At 47.9% G+C, this 21,279-nt stretch overlaps 8 protein-coding genes across 8 annotated transcripts; 4 read left to right on the top strand and 4 right to left on the bottom strand.

Moving 5' to 3' along the window:
* Positions 1-87: 87 nt before the first annotated feature.
* N7517_011183 (triose-phosphate isomerase TPI1) lies at positions 88-1,363 on the bottom strand. The gene is made up of 6 exons (XM_056728906.1): positions 1,291-1,363; positions 916-1,195; positions 764-838; positions 539-651; positions 259-473; positions 88-191 (listed from the first exon to the last, which is right to left on the bottom strand). The coding sequence occupies exons 1-6, from the start codon at positions 1,326-1,328 to the stop codon at positions 163-165; spliced, it is 750 nt and encodes a 249-aa protein (XP_056574721.1). The 5' UTR covers positions 1,329-1,363; the 3' UTR covers positions 88-162.
* Positions 1,364-2,084: 721 nt separating this feature from the next.
* N7517_011182 (uncharacterized protein) lies at positions 2,085-3,485 on the bottom strand (the record flags this gene model as incomplete). The annotated part of the gene is made up of 1 exon (XM_056728905.1): positions 2,085-3,485. The coding sequence occupies one exon, from the start codon at positions 3,483-3,485 to the stop codon at positions 2,085-2,087; it is 1,401 nt and encodes a 466-aa protein (XP_056574720.1).
* An 812-nt stretch (positions 3,486-4,297) lies between these two features.
* N7517_011181 (Protein kinase domain-containing protein) lies at positions 4,298-5,571 on the top strand (the record flags this gene model as incomplete). The annotated part of the gene is made up of 3 exons (XM_056728904.1): positions 4,298-4,436; positions 4,497-5,367; positions 5,445-5,571. The coding sequence occupies 3 exons, from the start codon at positions 4,298-4,300 to the stop codon at positions 5,569-5,571; spliced, it is 1,137 nt and encodes a 378-aa protein (XP_056574719.1).
* A 1,492-nt stretch (positions 5,572-7,063) lies between these two features.
* N7517_011180 (ESCRT-III subunit protein DID4) lies at positions 7,064-7,982 on the bottom strand (the record flags this gene model as incomplete). Its single annotated transcript, XM_056728903.1, has 5 exons — positions 7,064-7,192; positions 7,256-7,516; positions 7,584-7,644; positions 7,705-7,919; positions 7,977-7,982. The coding sequence occupies 5 exons, from the start codon at positions 7,980-7,982 to the stop codon at positions 7,064-7,066; spliced, it is 672 nt and encodes a 223-aa protein (XP_056574718.1).
* Positions 7,983-8,257: 275 nt separating this feature from the next.
* Positions 8,258-11,225, top strand: N7517_011179 (mitofusin; the record flags this gene model as incomplete). Its single annotated transcript, XM_056728902.1, has 4 exons — positions 8,258-8,567; positions 8,641-8,689; positions 8,752-10,805; positions 10,861-11,225. The coding sequence occupies 4 exons, from the start codon at positions 8,258-8,260 to the stop codon at positions 11,223-11,225; spliced, it is 2,778 nt and encodes a 925-aa protein (XP_056574717.1).
* Positions 11,226-11,990: 765 nt separating this feature from the next.
* N7517_011178 (uncharacterized protein) lies at positions 11,991-14,741 on the bottom strand (the record flags this gene model as incomplete). The annotated part of the gene is made up of 7 exons (XM_056728901.1): positions 11,991-12,901; positions 12,958-13,197; positions 13,246-13,522; positions 13,575-14,200; positions 14,258-14,534; positions 14,607-14,668; positions 14,729-14,741. 7 exons carry the CDS (start codon positions 14,739-14,741, stop codon positions 11,991-11,993), a joined length of 2,406 nt encoding a protein of 801 aa, XP_056574716.1.
* A 633-nt stretch (positions 14,742-15,374) lies between these two features.
* On the top strand, positions 15,375-17,758 carry N7517_011177 (DEAD/DEAH box helicase; the record flags this gene model as incomplete). The annotated part of the gene is made up of 3 exons (XM_056728900.1): positions 15,375-16,442; positions 16,493-16,911; positions 16,960-17,758. 3 exons carry the CDS (start codon positions 15,375-15,377, stop codon positions 17,756-17,758), a joined length of 2,286 nt encoding a protein of 761 aa, XP_056574715.1.
* Positions 17,759-18,170: 412 nt separating this feature from the next.
* N7517_011176 (mRNA decapping enhancer EDC3) lies at positions 18,171-20,366 on the top strand (the record flags this gene model as incomplete). The annotated part of the gene is made up of 3 exons (XM_056728899.1): positions 18,171-18,285; positions 18,343-20,061; positions 20,119-20,366. 3 exons carry the CDS (start codon positions 18,171-18,173, stop codon positions 20,364-20,366), a joined length of 2,082 nt encoding a protein of 693 aa, XP_056574714.1.
* Positions 20,367-21,279: the final 913 nt, after the last annotated feature.

Raw genomic sequence — 21,279 nt, 5'->3', positions numbered from 1 at the left:
CAACGATTATGTGTTATCGAAATATACTTCAGAATTGTACATAGATTCATGGTAATATACTTGACATTCCAAGCTTTTGTCTTCTACTGACGCCTACAGGCCAGAGCTATTTACTCTGATAATAGGGGCACTATGGGGGTATTAGTTTCTTTCGGAAACCTCTTAGATGCGGGCGTTGATGATGTCGACGACTGCAGATGTTGATTAGTACCAATTTGGTGAATAGTTTCAGTAGATGGGCATGTGCTAAGAACTTACAGGCAGGCTTCAAGCTGGCACCGCCAACCAAGAAACCGTCAACATCGGGCTGGGTAGCAAGCTCGCGGCAGTTCTTCTCGCTGACGGAGCCACCGTAGATGATGCGAACGCTCTCCTGGGCGTGGGCAGAGATGGAGTCGGCGAGCCACTTGCGGATAGCGGCGTGGACGTCCTGAGCCTGCTCAGTGGTGGCGACCTTTCCGGTACCGATAGCCCTACAGATAGATGTCAGCTATGTCCAGAGATACGTTCATATAGAAGCAATGGGGTAAGTTCATACCAGACGGGCTCGTAGGCAATGACGACCTTGTCCCACTGCTCTGCGCTCAGCTCCTTGGCGGCAGCGTTAAGCTGGCGGGTGACAACCTCGATGGTCTTGTTGGCCTCACGCTCCTGCATAAGAAATCGGGTGTGAGCGGGATGCATTCAGAAAACATATACCCGGTCTTGGCCCGATGACCCACTATCGGGACGAAAATGGGAAATCCGGGTAGGAATGACGTACCTCAAGGGTCTCTCCGATGCAGAAGATGACAGAGACACCACCCTCAATGGCGGCCTTGGTCTTGCGGGCAATGAACTATAGGGCGGTAGTTAGTTTGTGTTGCATTTGGCTGTAGTGTTGGCGGATGATTGGGGGACTGCGGGTATGCATACCTCATCAGACTCCTTCAGGATCACGCGGCGCTCGCTGTGGCCGATGACAGCCCAGTTAATCTTGTTATCGCGGAGCTGCTCAACGCTGATCTCGCCGGTGAAAGCACCGTTGGGCTTGTCGTAGACGTTCTGGGCAGCAACACCGATCTTGGGGTCGGCGAGCTCGCGGGTCAGAGCGAGGTAGATGGCGGGGGGAGAGATGACGACCTCGGTGCTTTCGTCGAGCTTGGCGGCATTGAGGTTCTTCACGATGTCGGTGATGCTCTGAGCAACACCGTTCCTTTATATGGTCAATTGCGCGGTCTTTCATGGAACGAGTAGGCAAATAATTGAGGGGTTTGAGACCGCGGGGTAGCGAAGCTCGAGATAACATACATCTTGAAGTTACCACCGACGAAGAATTGGCGAGGCATATTGAAAGATTATGTGGATTGAAGAGGGAAAGAAGAAGTGTAAGGGATGTTGATAGCTAAGAGGAAGAAGAAGGACGGAAAGTAAATTGGTGTAAATGGAGGGGCATGCTGATCGACTGCCTGAATTATTAGGTGTCAATTATGACATCGGTCACCCTCGGGGCTCACCGGGGCTCACCGGGGATTCCTTAACCGGGGGTAGGCATCATACGTTGGGATTTGAGCTTTGACATTCAATCTCTTTTCTATATATAATCTACAATTGCAAGGAGACACGTCACTAGGACTAGGTTCACGAATGAACTACTTTTCGGGAGGATCTTATTAAGGAGATCTAGTTCTAGCGTGACACCATAACCACTTGCAGAAATCAAGGTATCTTTTATAACTGAGGATATATTCTTGTCTTATAGAATGGATGAATACTCTGCCCAGTTAGAGAGCAGAAGAGATATTAATATAAATGAAAGATATAAAAGCAGAAGGAAAAGAAGACTACATGTATCAACTAACGTGAGCTAAGAGAAAAAGGAAGATCAATCATAGGTAAGGAGTAGGGGAGAAGGAGAATGTTCTTTGTAGGACTAGTCCTTTGGTAATCATTTTTTATATATATATGTAGTCTTATAAGATGTCTTATACCTAGCACTGATCAAATTCCGTTGTATCAATCTGCCTATTCCAAACTAACTGCGCAACTGAAAAAACAAACCAGTAGCAATATCCAAAACTATCCAAAGTAAAATGATGTATCTGTCACGCAGCTTCACTCTTCTTGATCGCACAACGACAGGTACAGCGACACACTGTTGGCTGATCCTTCACTGGCTGACGACGCGCTTCAGAAATGGTTTTCTTCAGCCATTTCTCGCGATGTCCAAGACTGGCTTCACGGTGATCAAGCATTCGGCTTCGGATCTCATTGTCGTTAATCAGCTGCATTCTATATCTTCTACCGGGTACTGAGCCTGATCGAGCGTCCTCAGCCCGTCTTGGACCAAAAGTCTTGACTGGAGGTACCTCAAATTGGTCGCGGAGACGGGAATTCCTGTCATGTCTTCTGTCAAGGCTACGGCTTTGGGGCTTCCGGGGAGAATGAGGCCCATAAATCGACTCGCGACGATGAGGACTGGCATTCTGCTTTCGGATAGAGGCCCGATTCAGTTGTGGCTCTTGACACTCAGTCTCGGTCTCGGTCTCCATGCTTTCTAGATCGTCCGTTGCAGATGTTTCATCTGATTGATCAGAGAGCATAGATGCATCATCTGAGTCGCTGTCACTGTCCGATGAACAATCTAAAGGATGCTCAAGACTCATGTTGCTCTTGTTTCTGGCACTAAAGCCCGGACCTGCTAGTCCACTGTTGATGGTTGCAGCAGACCTGGCAGACTCACGCATCAGGTCCCGCGATGCTTCTGGGTGACTTGTCTCAAGTTCGAGATGTGCAGTTAAAAACTGGCCATCTGGATAGGCAGCACGCTGAGCTGCATTCAAAGGTGCAAAGGGGATCATCGCTGGAGCCAGTTGGGAAGGTAGCAGTTGACGTACAGGCCGCAAATTATTCCCATTCTGGTCCGGCGGCAGGGCATGCTGTCTGTGACGAGGCCACATAGATAAATTCTTTGTATCCGGCCAAAAAGGTTTCCCAATAGCCTCTGAGCCACCCATCAAGGGCCTAGAATATGCTTGGGTCTTCATGGGTGTTTTCATGATTATCACATCCATTGTGACCGTTTCATATTCACTGCGATGAGTATTTCGGGCCTTGGATACCTTTGTGTGCTCTTTGACATAGACGAAGCTCCACTCAACAAGTGGACTATTTTGTTTTTGTTCGTCAATTAGTTGATTGATATGAGCTCGCTGGGTATCGGAGGATAGGCTCTGGTATTGCTGTGCTGTGGACTTCTTATTTGCCCTCTTCTGGACCAGTTTGGAGTACTCGTCTTGATTCAGATGCATGGGTGTCCGTTTCACGCATGTCCAGGTTGCACTTTCCTCAGGCATAGCCTTGGAAAAGGAGAAACCCTCATAAACAGGAGTTGATTCGGAGGCTGGATCTTTCTGGACATATTGTGAAAGACCGACCGAAGACAATAGATTTGTTGGGGTATCTTTCGACATTTGTGTCGCATGGTCGACATTAAGGGTAGACATTGGTTTGAAAGAGTCTCTTTGTTTCTTTGAAAAATCACTTATAAATAATATGATTCTTTAACCTCAGCGGGGGAATTCTAAATATTTATATATACATCGTTTCCCGTACTTATATCTCATCTGACTCCCGTTGCTTTTGTGCCCGGGTGTATGGAGGCAGCGCGAGGCTGAGATTCATGGACACGCCCACGTGGGGGCCGAATCAACGAACACCTGATGTTCAGCTGGACTACCCGGGCATATTTTGTATCTTATTCATAGGTAAATGGGTAAATGGATACGAGATCTTATAAGAGGTTTTTGGCAGCCTAGTTTCATTCTAGGTAGCCTTGGGTAGTGGTTCTTTGTTCCAAAAGTTGTTTTTCCTTTTATAGTACCTTTGTCTCTGAGAACAATACATTGAACTTCCTTTGAATATATATATATATATATCTATGAGCTTCGCTCCTTGAGCTTTCCTCACTTCCCACACTACTTTTTTCTCTATTTGATTAATCTATACCATGACTGAACATATCATTGATCCACAGGATCCTTACGCTTTTCATTACCTCCTAGACAGAGACTTGGGTGCAATCAAAGGGAATCACAATTACAAGGTTCCCTTGCCACTCATCTATCGACGCTCCGAGGATAGCTTCCATGAAAATGCCGAAGCTTTTTTAAACCCCTCAAGCCAATTGTCCCAAAGATATCCCCAACTGAGTCAGGTTCTTCGAGAACGCCTAGGGGTAGCATTTAGCAAACGGAATAACGAGGAATACTCGAGGTGTAATTGCCCGGATGATTTAGGTCACAGATGCGACAGCTCAATGTTTCAAAACGGCAACAAGACTTCTTATGAAGATTTCATCCGTTTGAGTGGTGAGGGAAGGACTACGGCCAAGGCAGTATGCCTTTGTCCGGACCTTCAAGAGCGAGTGCAGATATATGGAGTTCTAGGCGTAGGAAGTAAGATCATTCTCTCCCCTTGATCTGATGTCTTTTGTATACATTGCTGACTGATCACAGCATTTGGTGTCACGTTTATTGCACGCGAGAGAGGCGCCGCTGGTGATTCCCTGGAGGACCTTGAACAATACGCAATCAAATCTCAAGTCTACAACACACGGTGGATGGACGTGAAAAAAGGAGAACTAACCAGTATGGTGCCATTTCGTGAGCCTACCGGAAGAAAACGATATATGCCACTAGAAGCTCTCCTTCTGATCTATCTCGATGATAGCAACAGGTTCCCGCAGCTCAACTCGGTCTACACTCATGGTATGTTAACAGCAATGATTATGAGTCCCTGTGTTGATCCTAGCTATGAAGCTGTTTCAACTATTGATGAGAGTCATTTTGATAGGATCAAGTCAAAGGGGGCCATACCACGCATCCGAAAGAGATACCCCCCGTTTCCATCATTTGAAGGCAGATATTTCATGGCCGACTCCAAAGAACCCCAAATGGGGGAAATAGAAGGCTGTAAAGTTGCTTCCCAGCTTCTCCAAGCCATGGTAGAATTGGCCGATATGAACGTCTACCACGCTGATATGTCGGTAGCGAATTATCTCATAGACCAAAACCTGAACGTCCAGCTGATCGATTTTGGATTTTTTGACTTCTCGCTTAAGAAATCGGGGTTCGCAAGGAAGAGAGATCACTTTATCCCCTACCACGAGTACCAGATGATGCCTGAGCGAGCCATCGAACTAGAAAAGTACGACACCTGGAGGGATACATCCCATGATGATGTCAGAATCGAAACGATCTACTTACCTACAGATGTGCGGGAAATTTGCCTATGGAAATATTCAACCATAGCGTACGGGTTTCTACATGGCTTCTGGCCCTGGGATGAGCCTGAACCATTTCCGAGAGGTATGGGATGGCCTGGTAGGTATGGTGGTCCTTACAATGACCCGTTATATCCAATAGTCAAACGCAGACGTAAGAGAATGATTAACGAGGATGTAGCAATCAGCGAATCGCTCTCACAGGACTGCAGGGATGTGTTACAAACCACACTGTCGAGAGACAAGTCCGACCGGCCGTCGTTGGAAGAGTTATCATCATTTCCTTGGTTCTCTCGATGGTCTGCTGAAGAACTCGAGTCTGGTCGCCCTTTAAAAAGACCTTTTATCAAGGAATTCGATGATGCAACCCGTACGGAAGGCCGAATAGGTTTCCCATGGTCAAGTATATCAGTGGACAAAGGTATGTCAATCCCCATCCTTAACAGCCCGGGATATAATTCTTCTGATTCCCCTGTATATTCTTCTGATTCTTCTGAATATTCTACATATTCTGATGAATCTGATGATTGTGAATATGAGGAAATACCTCCTCTATACGAGGGAGGCTCATTCCTTCAAGAGGCATCACATTAAGGCTTTGAGGCTTTCAACCTTCGTGTCAGAATAGTGTTTTAGCAACTAAATATTAGAGTTCCGAGTTGAATTGAATTCAATAGTGATGATTTTAACATATGAATATTTCCTCGCCGAGCACACGTTAGGTATAAGATGGGTTTGTGTAAAGTTATCCAGTTCACGGCCTTACCGTGAGGGAAATGCGTAAGAAGTAACGGATTGGTTTACAGCGAGAGTCCGACTTTGAAGTGATAACTTTGAAAACCACCGTATTCCCACTAGAAGAATGTGCACTGGTTTTACTCAAAAAGAAAAAAGAAATGCAAACTGTGAGGTTCGAACTCACGCCACTTTCGTGACCAGGGTTTTGAGAGCAATCTCTTAAATCTGTATGGCAAGGTTAGTGGAAATTCAGACTACGTTCATATCTAAACTAACCTGGCGCCTTAGACCAACTCGGCCAAGTTTGCGATCATTTAAAAAGTATTCTCCTTTCAATGATCTGTAAGCAAAAACGACGCTTCCAAGGTTATTTCATGAAAAAAATTTAGGGCTGTTCCTCTAAGTGAAGCGGACCCGGACCATCCAGGTCAATGCTGATATCATCTTCTATATGATACTTAAGTGTTAGTAATAGTTCATTAGTAGATAGAATAGATGATAATATGATGGGTTGGAAGAAAATTGGATCAGACATACGTAGCGAAAGGCCTCGATAGGCTAGGCAGCTGGCCCACGAGAGGCTCTTCGGCGACTGGAGTTGCGGCGGATAGGGACCGTTTCGGCCCCACTGTACATAGGAACGGCCTTCTCAATTTTATAGGTAGACGGCAGAAAAGGCGGAAACAAAAGCATACTTTGTGCAGACTTTGCTATAACCTGGGACATAATTGCTAAATTGATATTCTATCATTGAATGTCGAACCTCATCTCTCCTCTCAACCAAACACCATATGGTTCATTGGCATGTTGCAATCTATATCCCATGCAGTAGATTACAATATTATGTTTGGTTATTCTCCGTAGAGATAGCCCGGCGCAAATTTCGCCATCTGCACCCTTCAATGTTCTTAAACGGAATATGCTGGAGAAGTCGGGTCTAAGGTTGCAGGAATATCTTGGGTATGCCAATAATAACGGCAAGGCAGGTAAACTCAATTAGGGCTCAACATAGCAGGTCGCATTATCACTGTCATCAATCGCGTATAACAGAGAAAGTCGTAATCATCGCCGAAGGCTGTCCAGTCTTGCTTGGAGGTCATCATCACTCGTATTGCCTCCCCCTCCAATGGCCTGTGCAACTCGAGTTTCATTCACTGGTGCTTTCTGTATGTGTTCAGGTGTTTCACCAAGCTGTAGATGGAATATGTTAGTCTGCAGGGTCCACCTCTGATGTCTAGGGGCCGGGGAACAAACCGCCTGGTTCAAATCGACACCAATCTCGTCCAAAACCTCCTTCAAGATATCTTCTCCTTCCTCTTCTTCGCCTTCCATTCCTGTGGCCTCGTCAATCGCATCATCCATCATCTCTTGCCGTTGGTCCATAACGTCATTTTCTCGTTCAAATTCCATCGCGATCCGTTGTAGTGCCGGGAGATTCATCTGTCTGTTCATACTACCCAGAAGCATTGTGGCTCCTTTCATCGACTGCATCATCTGCTCATTGCTTCGAACAGTCTTGGAAGCAGCACTAGTCAGCGCATCGCGGAACTAAGAGGGGTAGCGGAGGACAGCTTGCGCCTACCTGGATGCGTAGAGAAATAGCCTGTAATTGCGTGCGCATTTGATAGAACTTCTGAATGTATCTGTTCCTCGCCATGGAATCAGCCAATGCTGCCATCAGTAAACAATCAAGAGAAACCGACCTCCGTGTCCGAACCAGGTCCTTGGCCTGGATCTTGCAGGCTCCAACTTGCCCATTTTTGGCGCTCTTCTTGATGTCTTGTACCAGCTTCTTCTCTTGGTTTTCTAGCTTCACTCGCTCTCGGTCAAGCTCCCGCTGTGTTCGGTCCAAGGCACGCTGGTGTTTACGCAGGCGCTCCGCGGGGGTCATGCGCTTTCCGAAAGCCCACTCGACGATCTGAGAGACCTCGTGTAAGTATAATAGCCATGTTCAAGGATCTCATATGCGCCTTACATTCATGATTGCGGGTAATAGTGGGCAGTCAGTTTGAGGTGAAAAGTAAATCCAAGTGCAATGTAGGAGCCTGAGTACTCCGTAGAAACAGTGACATCAATAACCGTATGGTAAGATTACGGGCGCATTACTATGATACCGGGTCACATGGACGCTAATCCCCTTTTGGTCCGACGTCATCTGGAAACCTTCCAAGAAATTGATCATCTCATAATCAAACAACCAAAATCACAAATTCCCTTGGATGGATGTCGCCCCCACGTTGAGCTCTTTCATCCGTCATGAGTCAGGAATACCACCCCGGTGAAGGCTCGTCTTCTGGAGCTGGCTCGTCCAGGTTCTCAGGCGAGGAAGAATTTCCCGAGAAGAATCCTTTTTTCCGTCCCCCGCCGACTTATATGACTGTGGGCAGCGGTTCGACTTCGGACAGCGCCACGGCCTTAATGACTTCGCTAAACCAAGATTCTGGCTATGGAGGCAGCATCGCTGATACAGAGGAGGATGCAAGCTCTGCTTGGCGCGCAGGATTGATGGAGGATAGGCCGACTCCGGTGCATACTCCAACGCGCCCTGGAGAATGGAATCCCGCAGGTAGGTGACTCGAGGTCATGTAGTGGTGCAGTATAGAAGGGTCAAAATTGAGCTAATTCATCTTCGGATACAGCCGAGCATGAGAAGCAAGTGGTTGCCAGCCATGTCTCTCAACTTCTCTAGTATGTCTCGCCTCCCCGCAAACAACCCATCCATGGAAGTGCAATGCTTACAGTATCCTCAGCAATTCAAATCGAACCAAGCTTGCTCGCGCGATCTCCCGGACTATCGATACACTGAAGGAGCTCCAGGATATGAATCGCCAATGGCCCGCCCACTACCCCTCCGTGCAGAGCACACCCTCTTCACCCATGGACCGACGACCATCACTGCAGCAGACTCAGTCCGAATTCGGTGGCAATGACAGCAGACCCGGTACCCCGCCCCGACCAGATCTGAGGCGCGCAGCCACCTTGGCGGCTAGCGACGAATTGGCAGAATCTAGTGCTGCGGCCCAACGCCGCGTTCCGACAGAGCCTAGATTGATGACACCGCAGATTGCGCAAGAGTTCTCTATTCTTAAATTGGATCTAAAGCTTGGCGCTCTTTCGCAGGCAGAGCTAGTGCATTCGCTGGAGAAGGCATCGATTGCCTCCCTGTTGGATGGAAAGATCAGCCAAAGCATGAAGCATCTCCTCTCTCTGCGAGACAGAATTGAGGATACCTCAAGTAAGGTCCTGATTACAGGAGACTTGAACGCAGGCAAATCGACATTCTGCAATGCTCTCCTGCGCCGAAAGGTGTTGCCAGAGGACCAGCAGCCTTGCACCGGCATCTTCTGTGAGGTTCTCGATGCGCGTGAAAACGGCAGCATTGAAGAAGTCCACGCTGTTCACAAAGATACGCCATACAACCGCAACGACGAGAGCACCTTTGATGTCTATCCTCTCACGGAACTCGAAAACATCGTCATCGACAACACGAAGTACATGCAGTGCAAGGTCTACGTGAAGGATGTACGGTCTATTGACGAATCACTGCTCAATAACGGCGTGGTTGACATCGCTTTGATTGATGCACCTGGCTTGAACTCGGATTCGTTGAAAACCACGGCCGTCTTTGCTCGGCAGGAGGAGATCGACGTCGTTGTGTTTGTGGTTTCCGCCGCAAATCACTTCACATTGTCTGCAAAAGAGTTCATCTTGAATGCTGCTCATGAGAAGGCATATATCTTCATGGTAGTCAACGGATTTGATCAAATTCGCGACAAGCAGCGCTGCGAACGCATGATCTTGGATCAGATCGGCAAACTCAGCCCTCGCACATACAAGGAGGCTTCTGAACTGGTTCATTTCGTTTCAAGCAATGCTATACCAGTTGCACCTGCTATCTCGCAGTCTGGCTCTGGTGGTGGTGATGGCGGTGGCTCTGATCCTCATGATGACGACGATGATAAGGACTCCAAGGATAAGGGCAAGGGCAAAGAACGGGAGAAACTCCAAGACTTCGAGAACCTTGAAGGAGCCTTGCGACGTTTCGTCCTTGAAAAGCGCTCCCGGTCCAAGCTTGCGCCTGCCAGAACTTATCTTCTCAATCTCTTGGCTGACCTTAGCTCCCTTGCCACAGTCAATCGTGATGTTGCACAATCGGAGCTCAAGCGAGTGACCGATGAATTGGCAGAGCTTGTACCGGCATTTGAGAACGGCAAGAAAAAGAAGGGAGAGGTTGCAGAGGGCGTCAACAAGGCTATCGACGACTCATGCGATGACGTCTACAACCACACTCGCTCGACATTGAATAACACAATCACGCGTGTTTCTGATGCAGATCTCGGTGTTGAATACCACGGTCTCTTTTCGGCGTTCCAGTACGCCGAGGAACTGAAACTGGCCATGCTGGATCAGATTGCTTCATCTGTCAACGACTGTGAGGACTACGCCCGGGAAAAGACAGTTCAAGGAGTCGGTTTCATCCAAAATATCGGTCTTCTGCACATTGGTGACGACAAATTTACCCCTCTCAGCTTCCGCGCAGATGCAATGTTCCGCCGTGGCCGTCGCCACACATTTGCCCGACAAGTCGACACTGAGGTAGAGCTGTGGGATTTCTTCGATGTTGCTGGTCTCTGGGAGCGCCAAGAGAAGTTGGCAGGAACAGGCGTTGCAATGACTGCGGTTACTGTACTTGGTGGTAGGGCACTGGGCGGATTTAGTTGGGTGGATAGTGCATTGAGTGCTGTCAAGGTCATTGGCCCGAACAACATGCGCCGGCTGTTCTTGCCTAGTATCCTGGCTGCTGGTGAGTTTTCCCGTTCGTTCTCACAAAGAATAACGATATACTAACTTCATACAAGCTGTTCTGACCACAGCCTATGTGCTCAGCTCCATCCCGAGCACCCTTCCCCCACGCCTGTCGCGGAAGATCGCCGCCACCCTTGCTGAGATGGACTATGTCCACTCAAATGCCAATCGAATCTCGACTGAGGTTCGCCGCATGCTGCGCATGCCTGCCGGAAATCTCCAAACCTGTCTATCTCAGGATATTGAGGATCTCGGCAGACGCAAGCAAGAGGTTACCAAAATCAAGCAGGAGAGCGATGTCGCCACCAAGTATTTCTCTAACCTGTTCCGTGACAGCAGCGAGAACCGCCGTTCTATCGAAAATCTGGATCTTGATGCTCCTTTGCCTGGCGGAATGGCTGCGGCAATGCAAACATAATCCTAGGTCCACCTTTGTACAACCACTCATGATTTCTACGATATTTCTTTTTCACTCCTTTTCGTTTACCTCCAAACTTGTACAGTTTACATCTTTCTCTTGCTCATTCTCCATATTCTACTTAACTCTTCCTATGATGTTCCTCCACGTCAACTTTACGATCATTCTGCCCCGGGCTCTCTTGCCCCGCTGGCTTCTGTATTCCATGGCGTGATGATGTGCACCAGAGGGAGTCTAATTCTTACCCAAGATTCCCCTTGAATTAAGATTGCATCTATTTCTTCAAAATTTCTCTTGCTAGTGGCCTCAAGATCGAGGGGTTTCCCTTCATCTTTCTTTTCGTCCCTTAAATGTCTAGTATCAGAATGCAGCTCGAACTCGGCTTTTCAAGACAAACTCGTCACTTTCACTCTGGTCGTAGATCTGAGGCCATCTAGCTTGCTTGGTATTGAACTAAATTGGACCAAAGTAGACGGCCGCGTATGCGACCTTGTGATGTCTTCTTAGTGGTCTTTCTAGTCGTCTCAGATATGCGAATGTCTTTCTCCCTTGTCAGTTTTATAGGTGGGCAGCAGAAAGCGTTAAGAGGCTTTGTGAAAGCGACTTTTCCATGTATAACCTGAGATTATCATTGACAACATTTAGATATCACTCTTTCAAAACAATAGATAGACAAAAGAGAGCGCCATTCGCAATGCAATGCCATGCCTTCGCCGATGAAGGAAAAACCAAAAACCAAGACGTTTATCCCATGTGCAACAATAATCATTCATCATTTAGTTTAACAGGCTGTTTCCTCGTCCTCCGCCCAGACCCCCACCCAATATCCTCCAACTCCCGGACTTCACCAACAAGCAAGCCCGAGGTATCGGGCTTCATTGTCTTTCCAGACAACTTCCCAGCATCCCTCAGGAACTCAGCCCTCATGGCAGCCGCATCGGAATCTTCATAATCCAGCTGCGTCATCTGCGGTGCCTGGTTTTCCTCATCTTCGTCCTCATTATGGGCTGGGAGTTTATCATTCAGGAAATCAAATTTCCCGCCGCTGAGCATGGATGACAGACTCTGTTCGACACGGCTGTTACTGCGGGATATGGAGTTGTCTCTAGTCGGGTGGGCACTTTCCAAGGCGCTGCCGAGGCCGTCGTCGTTGAGTGTGTCGATCGAGCTAGCGCGTGAAACGGGACGCGGGCCTTCTAGTATTCGGGCTGAAGAGTGGGATGGGGCGCGGCCGAGGAGGGGCCTGCGCTTTCGTCGGGGTGGATTTCCGTCATCATAAGTCGTAGTGTTCTCGGACTGCTGTCGTGACTTGGCAGCCCGGGCTTGCTGTAAGAGCCCGCTCAGAGCGGTATCTAGTGCAGATGGGCCAGTCGGTGGTACAGAGTCGGTACTTGGCGTGATCTGTTTGTCATTCGGTTCCTCTGGGGTTTGTTCGTCTGGTATCCTGGCCGGGGTTGGAGATCGTGACTCTGGAACGGAGGGTTTCGGTGCATCGGCCTCAAAGCCGTCACCAACGATGGGGATTGTTCGAGTTACAGCGCTCTTCCCTGAATTTCGCTTCTCGGTCCTACTACCATTCGTGGACTCGGTAGAGATATTGTACGGTGAATCCGCTCGCCGTTCATCAAGGTTTCTCTCGGGCTGCTTTCGCTTAGCAGACAAAGATCCGAGTTTCTCTGTGCTGCTAGCATTTTGGGGCAATTGTCGTCGGACAATGTATGGCTCAAATGACTTTTTTTGGCCAGTTTGAATAGATATCCAGAGCCAGTCAGCAGACACAGCTGGAACCCCCACTCGGCAGTATGCCGCAGTTTGTCGACGCTGGCTGTTTTGGGGTCATTGCAAATCAGAACGGATGCTTTCTGCGTCAGGAAATCTCCATAAGTGGCGCCCATCAACTCTACCAGTTTGCGTAGGTGTAAAAGATCGATACGCCCAAAGCCAGTGGAACAAATCCGCAAGTCCGGAAATCCTAATATAATTAGAGCAAGTTTGAATCTTACATTTGATGGGATCTTACCTGGTATAGGGAACTTGGGAAACGGAGTGCTCGCCACATGAGACTCGGGTGGAACAAAAGCTCGAGCATCAATGCACCTTTCCAGCCACATCTCTGTCACAACCTCGCATTCAAAGGCCATTTCATCCGTTGACGGAACTTCTGGTCTGGGAGTCTGATACGGCACTATGATAAACAGCCCGTGTCCTGTTTTGGGGATAGTAGGGCTGGAGAACTCATTCAGTGAATCCACCAACTGAGCTCCGTTATAAGTGAGATGTTCACGCAGAACTTTTGTCTAGAATATGCGTTAGTCTCAAGTAAATTCAGGCAAGAGCATGAACACAAACCTGCTTGGGAGAAAATCCATTGATGAAGAAATAAGTCGCATGTAGAAATCCATTGTCTTTTGGTGGAGCAATTGGTAGCGGAAGACGAGACTGGATGCTTTCCGAAAATGTACTTTCGCTGGCGAATGACTGATATGCCTGTATGACAGGCTTCGAGGCTTCAGGTGGTCCTTGTCCTTGTGGGTTCTTTTGGGGTCCAGTCGTCTCGTTATTTTCGAATCCTGTTCCGACGATATCCCCCCAGATGCTTTCGTTTTGATCTACCAGCTTGGTACTTGCAATCCTGCGTAATTTTCGAGGTCTTGGATTCAAAGAGTTCTCTTTGGTAGTGCTGTCCGTTCGACGGAGCCCCCTCTCTGTTGGCGAGGATCGATTCCATGCACCGAGGCCTTGTTCTGCGGGTGGTACTAGCGGGTTATATTTCGCCTCGTCCAGGATCATTCCACGCTCGATGCTGTCCGTAAACCATTGTACCGAAACGACAGTGATCTTCCATTCTGTCGCGAATCTGTATTTGGCACTGTCCGAGTTGCGCGCAATAAGATGTGTCACGGTTTTGGTCAGGTCTTTCCGGTATTCGGCCCCGTTCTCCTCTGTTGTCTTCTGCATGTAGGCTCGGAAAGGAACTGCGGCGCATTTGTTAGCATTGCTTTATGCTCAATTGTGGAAACCAGCTAACTCACGGTCCGAGAACCCAGTCAGGCAGATTTTGAGGCCATGCAATGCTGACAGTCTGAACTGTTTCTCAAGTGCCTCTATGTCTATGTCCTCTCCCTGCGTCCATGAGTGTCGTACGGCCTCGATCCATTCCGGTTTCATTGCCACCACGTCATTCCGTTCCCTTGCAACGAATTTGTACTTGTCGCTGTTCGTGTCACCCACAAGCAAATGGGTTACGTCTGAAGTAAGGTGGATACTGTGCATCGCGCCCATTTGCTCCGCCATTTGAGTCAATGGAGTCTGTGCAATGGGAACGCAAGTTAGCCTGTGCTTGGAGCTTCACAAATCACTAGATATCTATCTGGCACATACTCTCTTCTCAATTTGCACATTAGTAAAGCAAATGACTACACCCGTCAGAGGGTAGTCTTTGTCTATAACATGGGTGGTTAGCAAGTCAAGCTCAAATTCGAAAAAAAGGATGTCCCACGTACTCGAAACAGCCATCCCTGCCATTCCTCATGGTCGCAGAGCGCAAACTGCTTCAATATTGAGTGATTGGCAAGATATTCTCGAGGCTGGTGGTTGGTAATATCTGGATTGCGCATTCTCGTCCCGCGTGTTTTGCGGTAATTGATGATCACGTGATATTGGATCCCTCGCATATCCTTGACTATACTTGAATGTAGGTACGCAAATTGCAATTGACTATGGTTATAATCTAGCCTCTTGTGTCTAATTGCATGCAAAAAATAGTAACTCGTATCTCAGCGTTGGTTTGGGTCAATGTGTTGTGAACATTGAATCATTCACCCGAACTATATATTTCAGCCAACTCATCATAATATGGCCGGTAGTTTCCAACAAAAGCCTATTTTTTTGACTATTCGCATGTTATATAGTGTATTCAACCCCACAAAAATCCCATATTGCTTCAAAATGTACGAAAATTACAATTCCAATGAGATGAATCCATATTCAGTGTTTGGACCTAGACCTCGGTGGAGCTGTTATCCTTATCAGTGCCCTATCACGTGTAGATAATCGCGTCTGTAACGCGTTATGAAAATCGATCTGCGTCCCTATCGGAATTGTCTGGCGCGACCTCATTGTCTTGGTTTGCATTCTGCATTTGATTTTATGCATGTTGCCAGATTTAGGGTGCGGGGCATACACATAATTCGATCGCTCTCTTTGACTTGCCCAAAGAGACTACCGAGTTCGTTTGCGTATTCATCCTCATCTCGACCCGCCGCAGCCCCCGAGAAAATGTTCAAGAAAGCACTCCAAGACCACCCAGGCAGTGGCACAAAAGCTCTTCACCAGACCGACTTATTGCGTGTCAATGCAACGGCCCCCTCAAAGCCACAACCACAACCACAATCCGGCGTCAAACGAAAAATCGAGGTCACCGGGTCCTCGTTGGGGTCTCTTCATAGCGCGGTTTATTTCGACGAAAATGACTTCGATGATGATCTGGACCTTGATGAGCCACAACCATTGATTGCACCGAGCGTGGCTGGCTCCGCTATCCCCAAAACGGTCACATATCCAAGCCTTGACACTTCATCCAGAATCGGCCAGTCTGTTTACAACAACGAAAACCTAGCAGACGTCAATTACCCCGATCTTCCATCCATGCCCCAAGAAGCAGCAGCCCCTCCCAGCAGTATGCAGCTACCGTGGTCGTCATCGCCCCCGGCCCATTTCCAACCTCCCGTGAAGAAACCTCGTACCCTTCCGTGGACCAAAGAAGAAGAGGAACCCCGCGAAGAAAAGAAAAAGAGCCTTGTGACGCCTAAACGTTCAAGGCCCGCAGAACCATGGAACAAGTCTGAGAGTACCATCAAAGCGGAGCAGAAAGAGTTGCGACAAGAATACAAGAAGACCCAAAAAAGCGACGGGAAACCGAAGCAACAGGATTCGAAGATTGCCACTGTTTTTCTGAGTGACGAGCAAAAAGCTGTCCTCGATGCTGTTGTCGAGCGTGGAAAGAGCATGTTCTTCACTGGCTCTGCAGGAACGGGAAAATCGGTACTCATGAGGGAAATTATTGCGAAGCTGCGCAACAAATATCGCAAAGAACCCGATCGAATTGCAGTCACAGCATCAACAGGTCTTGCAGCCTGCAACATCGGTGGTGTGACTCTCCATAGTTTTGCTGGGATTGGTCTAGGCAAAGAGCCAGTGCCCGAACTAGTGAAAAAGGTAGGGTGTTCGCTATTCACCTAGGAATTGATGATGCTAACAGCCTCTAGATTAAGAAAAACCAGAAAGCTCGGAATCGCTGGCTGCGTACCAAGGTCCTTGTCGTTGATGAAGTCTCGATGGTAGACGGGGATCTATTTGATAAGCTTGAAGAGATTGCTCGACGAATTCGCAACAATGGCCGTCCTTTTGGAGGAATCCAGCTTGTTGTAACAGGCGACTTTTTCCAGCTACCTCCTGTTCCAGATGGAAGCAACCGGGAGGCAAAATTTGCATTTGCAGCTGCTTCCTGGACAACCTGTATCCAACATACCATTCTTTTAACCAACATCTTCCGTCAACGAGATCCGGAGTTTGCTAATATGCTGAATGAAATGCGACTGGGGAAAATTACCCCTAGTACGATTGAGGCTTTCAGACGGCTCTCTCGGCCCCTTGATGTTAAAGACCAGATTGACGCAACGGAACTGTATGTCTCATCATAAAATTATATGGTGCTAAAGCTGACTCTTGATAGGTTCCCAACGCGCGCTGAAGTGGATGGTGCCAACTCTGCACGGATGGGGAGACTCTCTGGCGAGGTAATGAGATTCAACGCAGTCGATTCTGGGACAATACAGGACCCGCAGCATCGCGACAGACTGTTGTCAAACTGCATGGCCCCTCCTATGATTCAGTTGAAGAAGGGTGCCCAAGTGATGCTCATTAAGAATATGGAGGATTCGCTTGTCAATGGCTCTATTGGAAAAGTAGTAGCCTTCATGAGCGAAGATTACTTTGATTCGTACAAGGAGAACGACAAGAATTTTACCGATGATGCGACTGCAAGTGATGATGAGCGGGCTCATCGAGCTCGGAAAAAGCTCAAGCCTATGGGTTTCAAGGAGGGCCCCGCTTCAATGGCTCGGAAATGGCCGCTAGTATCTTTCGTTCAACCTGATGGGTCAGAACGTCACTTATTGTGTCAACCGGAGACGTGGAAGATTGAGCTTCCCAACGGAGAAGTGCAAGCCCAGCGTCAACAAGTTCCGTTGATATTGGCATGGGCTCTGTCCATTCACAAGGCCCAGGGCCAGACTCTTCAACGTGTGAAAGTTGATCTTGGCCGAGTGTTCGAAAAGGGTCAGGCTTATGTTGCACTGAGTCGAGCGGTGTCACAGGAGGGACTACAGGTTACTCGATTCGAGCCTCGCAAGGTGATGGTGCATCCGAAAGTAGTGGACTTCTACTCCAACCTCGTCTCAATCACAGAGGTCAACAAGTCCAAGACGTCAAGTGCTTTGAACCCAGATGACTTTGATGACGAAGACTTTTGATCCATATATAAGATTGTGAGGTTTCCCTCTCTTTTCCCAGGTCAGAAATAAGATCGATATCCAATTACTTATCAAGAATACATTTTTGATTATCAATAATACACAAATTGCTCAAACTACACATGGACATCTATGGATTTATATTGCATTTACCTCATCACCTCCCGTTGAAGCTTCTAATGTTGGAACTCTACCTCGGCCACCTGGACAGGCATATGGACGGGCTTATCTCTTATCTCTTATCTCCTATCGATAATATACATCACGTGCCATCTGCCCGATTAGCTGCCAATGTCTTACAGCTCTTTCGTCCCAAGTCCGTAGGGTCATCTCAAGTTTGACGCGCTTTGCAAGCAAATACAATTGCACGCTTGATGGTTGTTTAGCTGGATTACGAAAGCTCACAATCATCATGGCTTCTGAATTTATTGGCTATAATGTACTGGTGACATTGAGGGAGCCACAGGGTGGAAGGCTGGTGGGCCAGGTCGCCAATGTGTTTGGGCAGCGCTTGCTGCTCCAGGATGGTGAGCTATGAATGATTTCAATATATATGTCATAATCATTAACCTTATGATATCTAGTCACATTTCTCTGGAACGGCCAACGACTGCCTCAATATTCTATTGATGCCTCTGCTATCATCGACCTCTCTCTTGAAACCAATACCCAGGCTCCTCCGCAGCGTCAGCAACTACCTCAGCATCAGCCTAACCCCCATCTTCAAACATATCCAGCAATGAATTTACCCCCAGTTCCTACTCAATCTACTCCAACACAGCAACAATTTACGGACCCGGCTATTCTGAGTTTTTCAAAAGCCCCTCTCATATCTAAACCGTTTGTTGAGAATACTCCGACAGTTGTCCCCGCCAACCAGATCCCTGCAACAGTCTCAGCCTCTTTGAGTGAGCCATTCAGCAGCCTGGAGTTGAATGCAGATAGTGACAAGATCGGAATCCAAGGGACATCCCACAAAACATTACTTCAAAGCCCGCAGGAACTGTCACCTTCAAAGCAGACACCAAAGCGAAATCGACGGGGCAACCAAGAAAATGTACGGGAAGAGAGGGGATATGTCACTAAACACGGCGCCGCAGCAAGCACCAACCCAAAGAGCAAAGGATGGCGTCAAACTGCGTTTGTGGAGCCAGCTGCCCCTGCATTCCAGGATTCACCTGAAGCTATGAGCCGGTCTGGAACTAAACTTCGCAAAAGGAAGCCGCGCCGTTATGCCGAGGATCCAAGTGGCTGGGCAACTGAAGATGCTACTGACATCCAGGAGCTGGGCGAATTCGACTTTGCAAGCAACCTGTCCAAATTTGATAAGCGAACTGTATTTGAGCAAATTCGAAACGACGACACTACCGCAGACGAGGAGCGTCTGGTGAGCTTCAACCGAAAAGTCAAGCCGGGCACCAACGGCGGAAAGAACCTACACTGGACGGAGAATGTACTCGATAGCCCACTGAACAGCGACACCGGGGATGATATTGAAGGAATTAGTGAAATCAAACTGGGCAGCGAGACTCTCTCCGGACGCGAGCGGCCAAGAGCGCCTACGCATGCTCAGCCTCCCCGCAAAGACAGCGCGATACAGGCCCCACCAATGGTGCCACAGCTCAGTGCACTTGGCCGCAGTCAGCTTCATGTCAACATTTCTCGTACAACCAGCCCTCGACCAAGCCGATCGTCAGTGTCGCCTATGATCGCTCCCAATGTTTCTGGTGCTGGATCTCTCCGGCTCACAACCACCAACCGCAGCTGTCCCACGGTGAGCCCCTTGCAGACTCTAGAGATCGAGCAAATCTCAGTCGCCGAGTTTGGCTTGGCCGATGAGATCATTACAGAGAATGCAGGTCGAGGAATCGCAGAGGCCGCTGTGGCTCTTCTGTCCAATGATGCTGCTGCACCCACTATGCTTATTCTTACTGGCAACCATCGTACTGGGGCAAGGGCTATTGCTGCTGCTCGCCATCTGCGTAACCGTGGTCACCGGGTTACAGTCTGTTTGCTTGGGCTCGAACACGAAGCTGAATTGCTGGAGAACTGCCGCAAGCAGCTTGATATCTTCCGCAAGGTTGGGGGACGTGTGCTTAAATGGGAAGAACTATCCGCTCGTTTGGCCACCTCGGACCTGGGCCCTGACTTGATTATTGACGCCTTGTTTGGCATGCACCTGTCCTTCGACGACCTTCGAACCGACGATCAAGGTGTGGCCTTTGAGATGATTTCGTGGATGAACCGCAGCAACGTCGATGTGTTGTCTGTAGATGTCCCCTCCGGACTCAATGCTTCTACTGGTAAGTACTTACGCAAACCACTTCGAATTGGTTCGACTAACACAACCAAATTTATAGGCGAAGTTACTCTGGTCGAAGGTGGCCGGCTTTGCGTCAATGCCACATCTGTGGTGTGCCTCGGAGCGCCCAAGACTGGTGTGCTGAATGCTCTTCTGTCTGGCGAAAGACTGTCCTGGAATTTGGCAGTTGCCGACATCGGAATCCCTCAGATCGTCTGGAGAAAGTACGGTACCCGTCGTCGCCATGGAATCGATTTTGGGAATAAATGGGTTGTGCCATTGAAGTACCAACCCTTGATTTCCTAAACACAACAACCCTTTCTAATCATATGAATTACTACGATCTACATTGTCATCGGAGGCGTTTTCAATTTGCGTGATGATTCAGACGGAGCTGGTAGCTCCGTCCACGGCGTTTGTTTTATTGATGCATAGGCTTTCAACGGGAAGGATAGCACTTGTACATGTATGATTATGCACTGGCCTTGTTCTGATCTTTGGATCTGGACAAGATGGCCCAAAAAATCAAAATGTCGAAGTCAGATAACAAAAATGAAATTTTAAGCTCACTTGTTTCACTCGTAGAAGTTGGTGATATACTTTCAGATTAATTCATACGCCTGAATCCTATTTTTAGACCACTTTCTGTACTGTAAATTGAAACCGTTCCTACTAGCATGTACATAAAACTCCATATTCGATGCAAAATCCTTCAATCTTGTATATACTTCCTAGGCGTTATAGCTCTGAATGTCTAGAATGCCTCGGATTGATCTTGACATTTACAAAGACCAGATTTTCGATCTTCTTTCTGATCACTTGCATATATGGGAATGTATACTGTGGAAATAGCTTCGATTTCATCAATTATAGAGACTTGTACGGAATTATCGACAGCTGGAAAAAGGAAGGAGGGAGCGTAGTTAATGGGATTGCATCCCCAAACAAACAGGTAGTATACCATCTACCCTCACTTTACCTTGACTTTCACTTCACTCTTCTCTTCTTAATTCACCTCAATCTGAATTATGCCTTTTCTCTAATCTTCACTTGTATCCTATCCCCGTTTATACTCACCTAGGCTTACTAATTTAACTCATATCAAGGGTGCTAAGACCTTTAGATTCTGTAATATGTACCCGGTTCAATTAAGAAGCCGGGTAAATACCGGAGTATCATAGAGGTTCATTATAGACATATAAAATCATATTACTCTTAC

The sequence above is a fragment of the Penicillium concentricum genome, assembly GCF_028827145.1.
Source record: "Penicillium concentricum strain IBT 3081 chromosome Unknown utg000006l_segment0_segment0, whole genome shotgun sequence".
Classification (NCBI taxonomy): domain Eukaryota; kingdom Fungi; phylum Ascomycota; class Eurotiomycetes; order Eurotiales; family Aspergillaceae; genus Penicillium; species Penicillium concentricum.
Note: the sequence above shows the minus strand (reverse complement) of the source record. Positions and strands in the feature narration are given on the sequence as shown.

What these genes read in the sequence shown, in the direction of transcription:
- N7517_011183 (XM_056728906.1), bottom strand. Translation starts at nt 1,328, where the DNA reads ATGCCTCGCCAATTCTTCGTCGGTGGTAACTTCAAGAT. An exon ending in GTCGGTGGTAACTTCAAGAT is followed by an intron (nt 1,196 to 1,290) that starts GTATGTTATCTC and finishes GACCATATAAAG; the next exon opens with GAACGGTGTTGCTCAGAGCA. An exon ending in GCATCGGAGAGACCCTTGAG is followed by an intron (nt 652 to 763) that starts GTACGTCATTCC and finishes TTTCTTATGCAG; the next exon opens with GAGCGTGAGGCCAACAAGAC.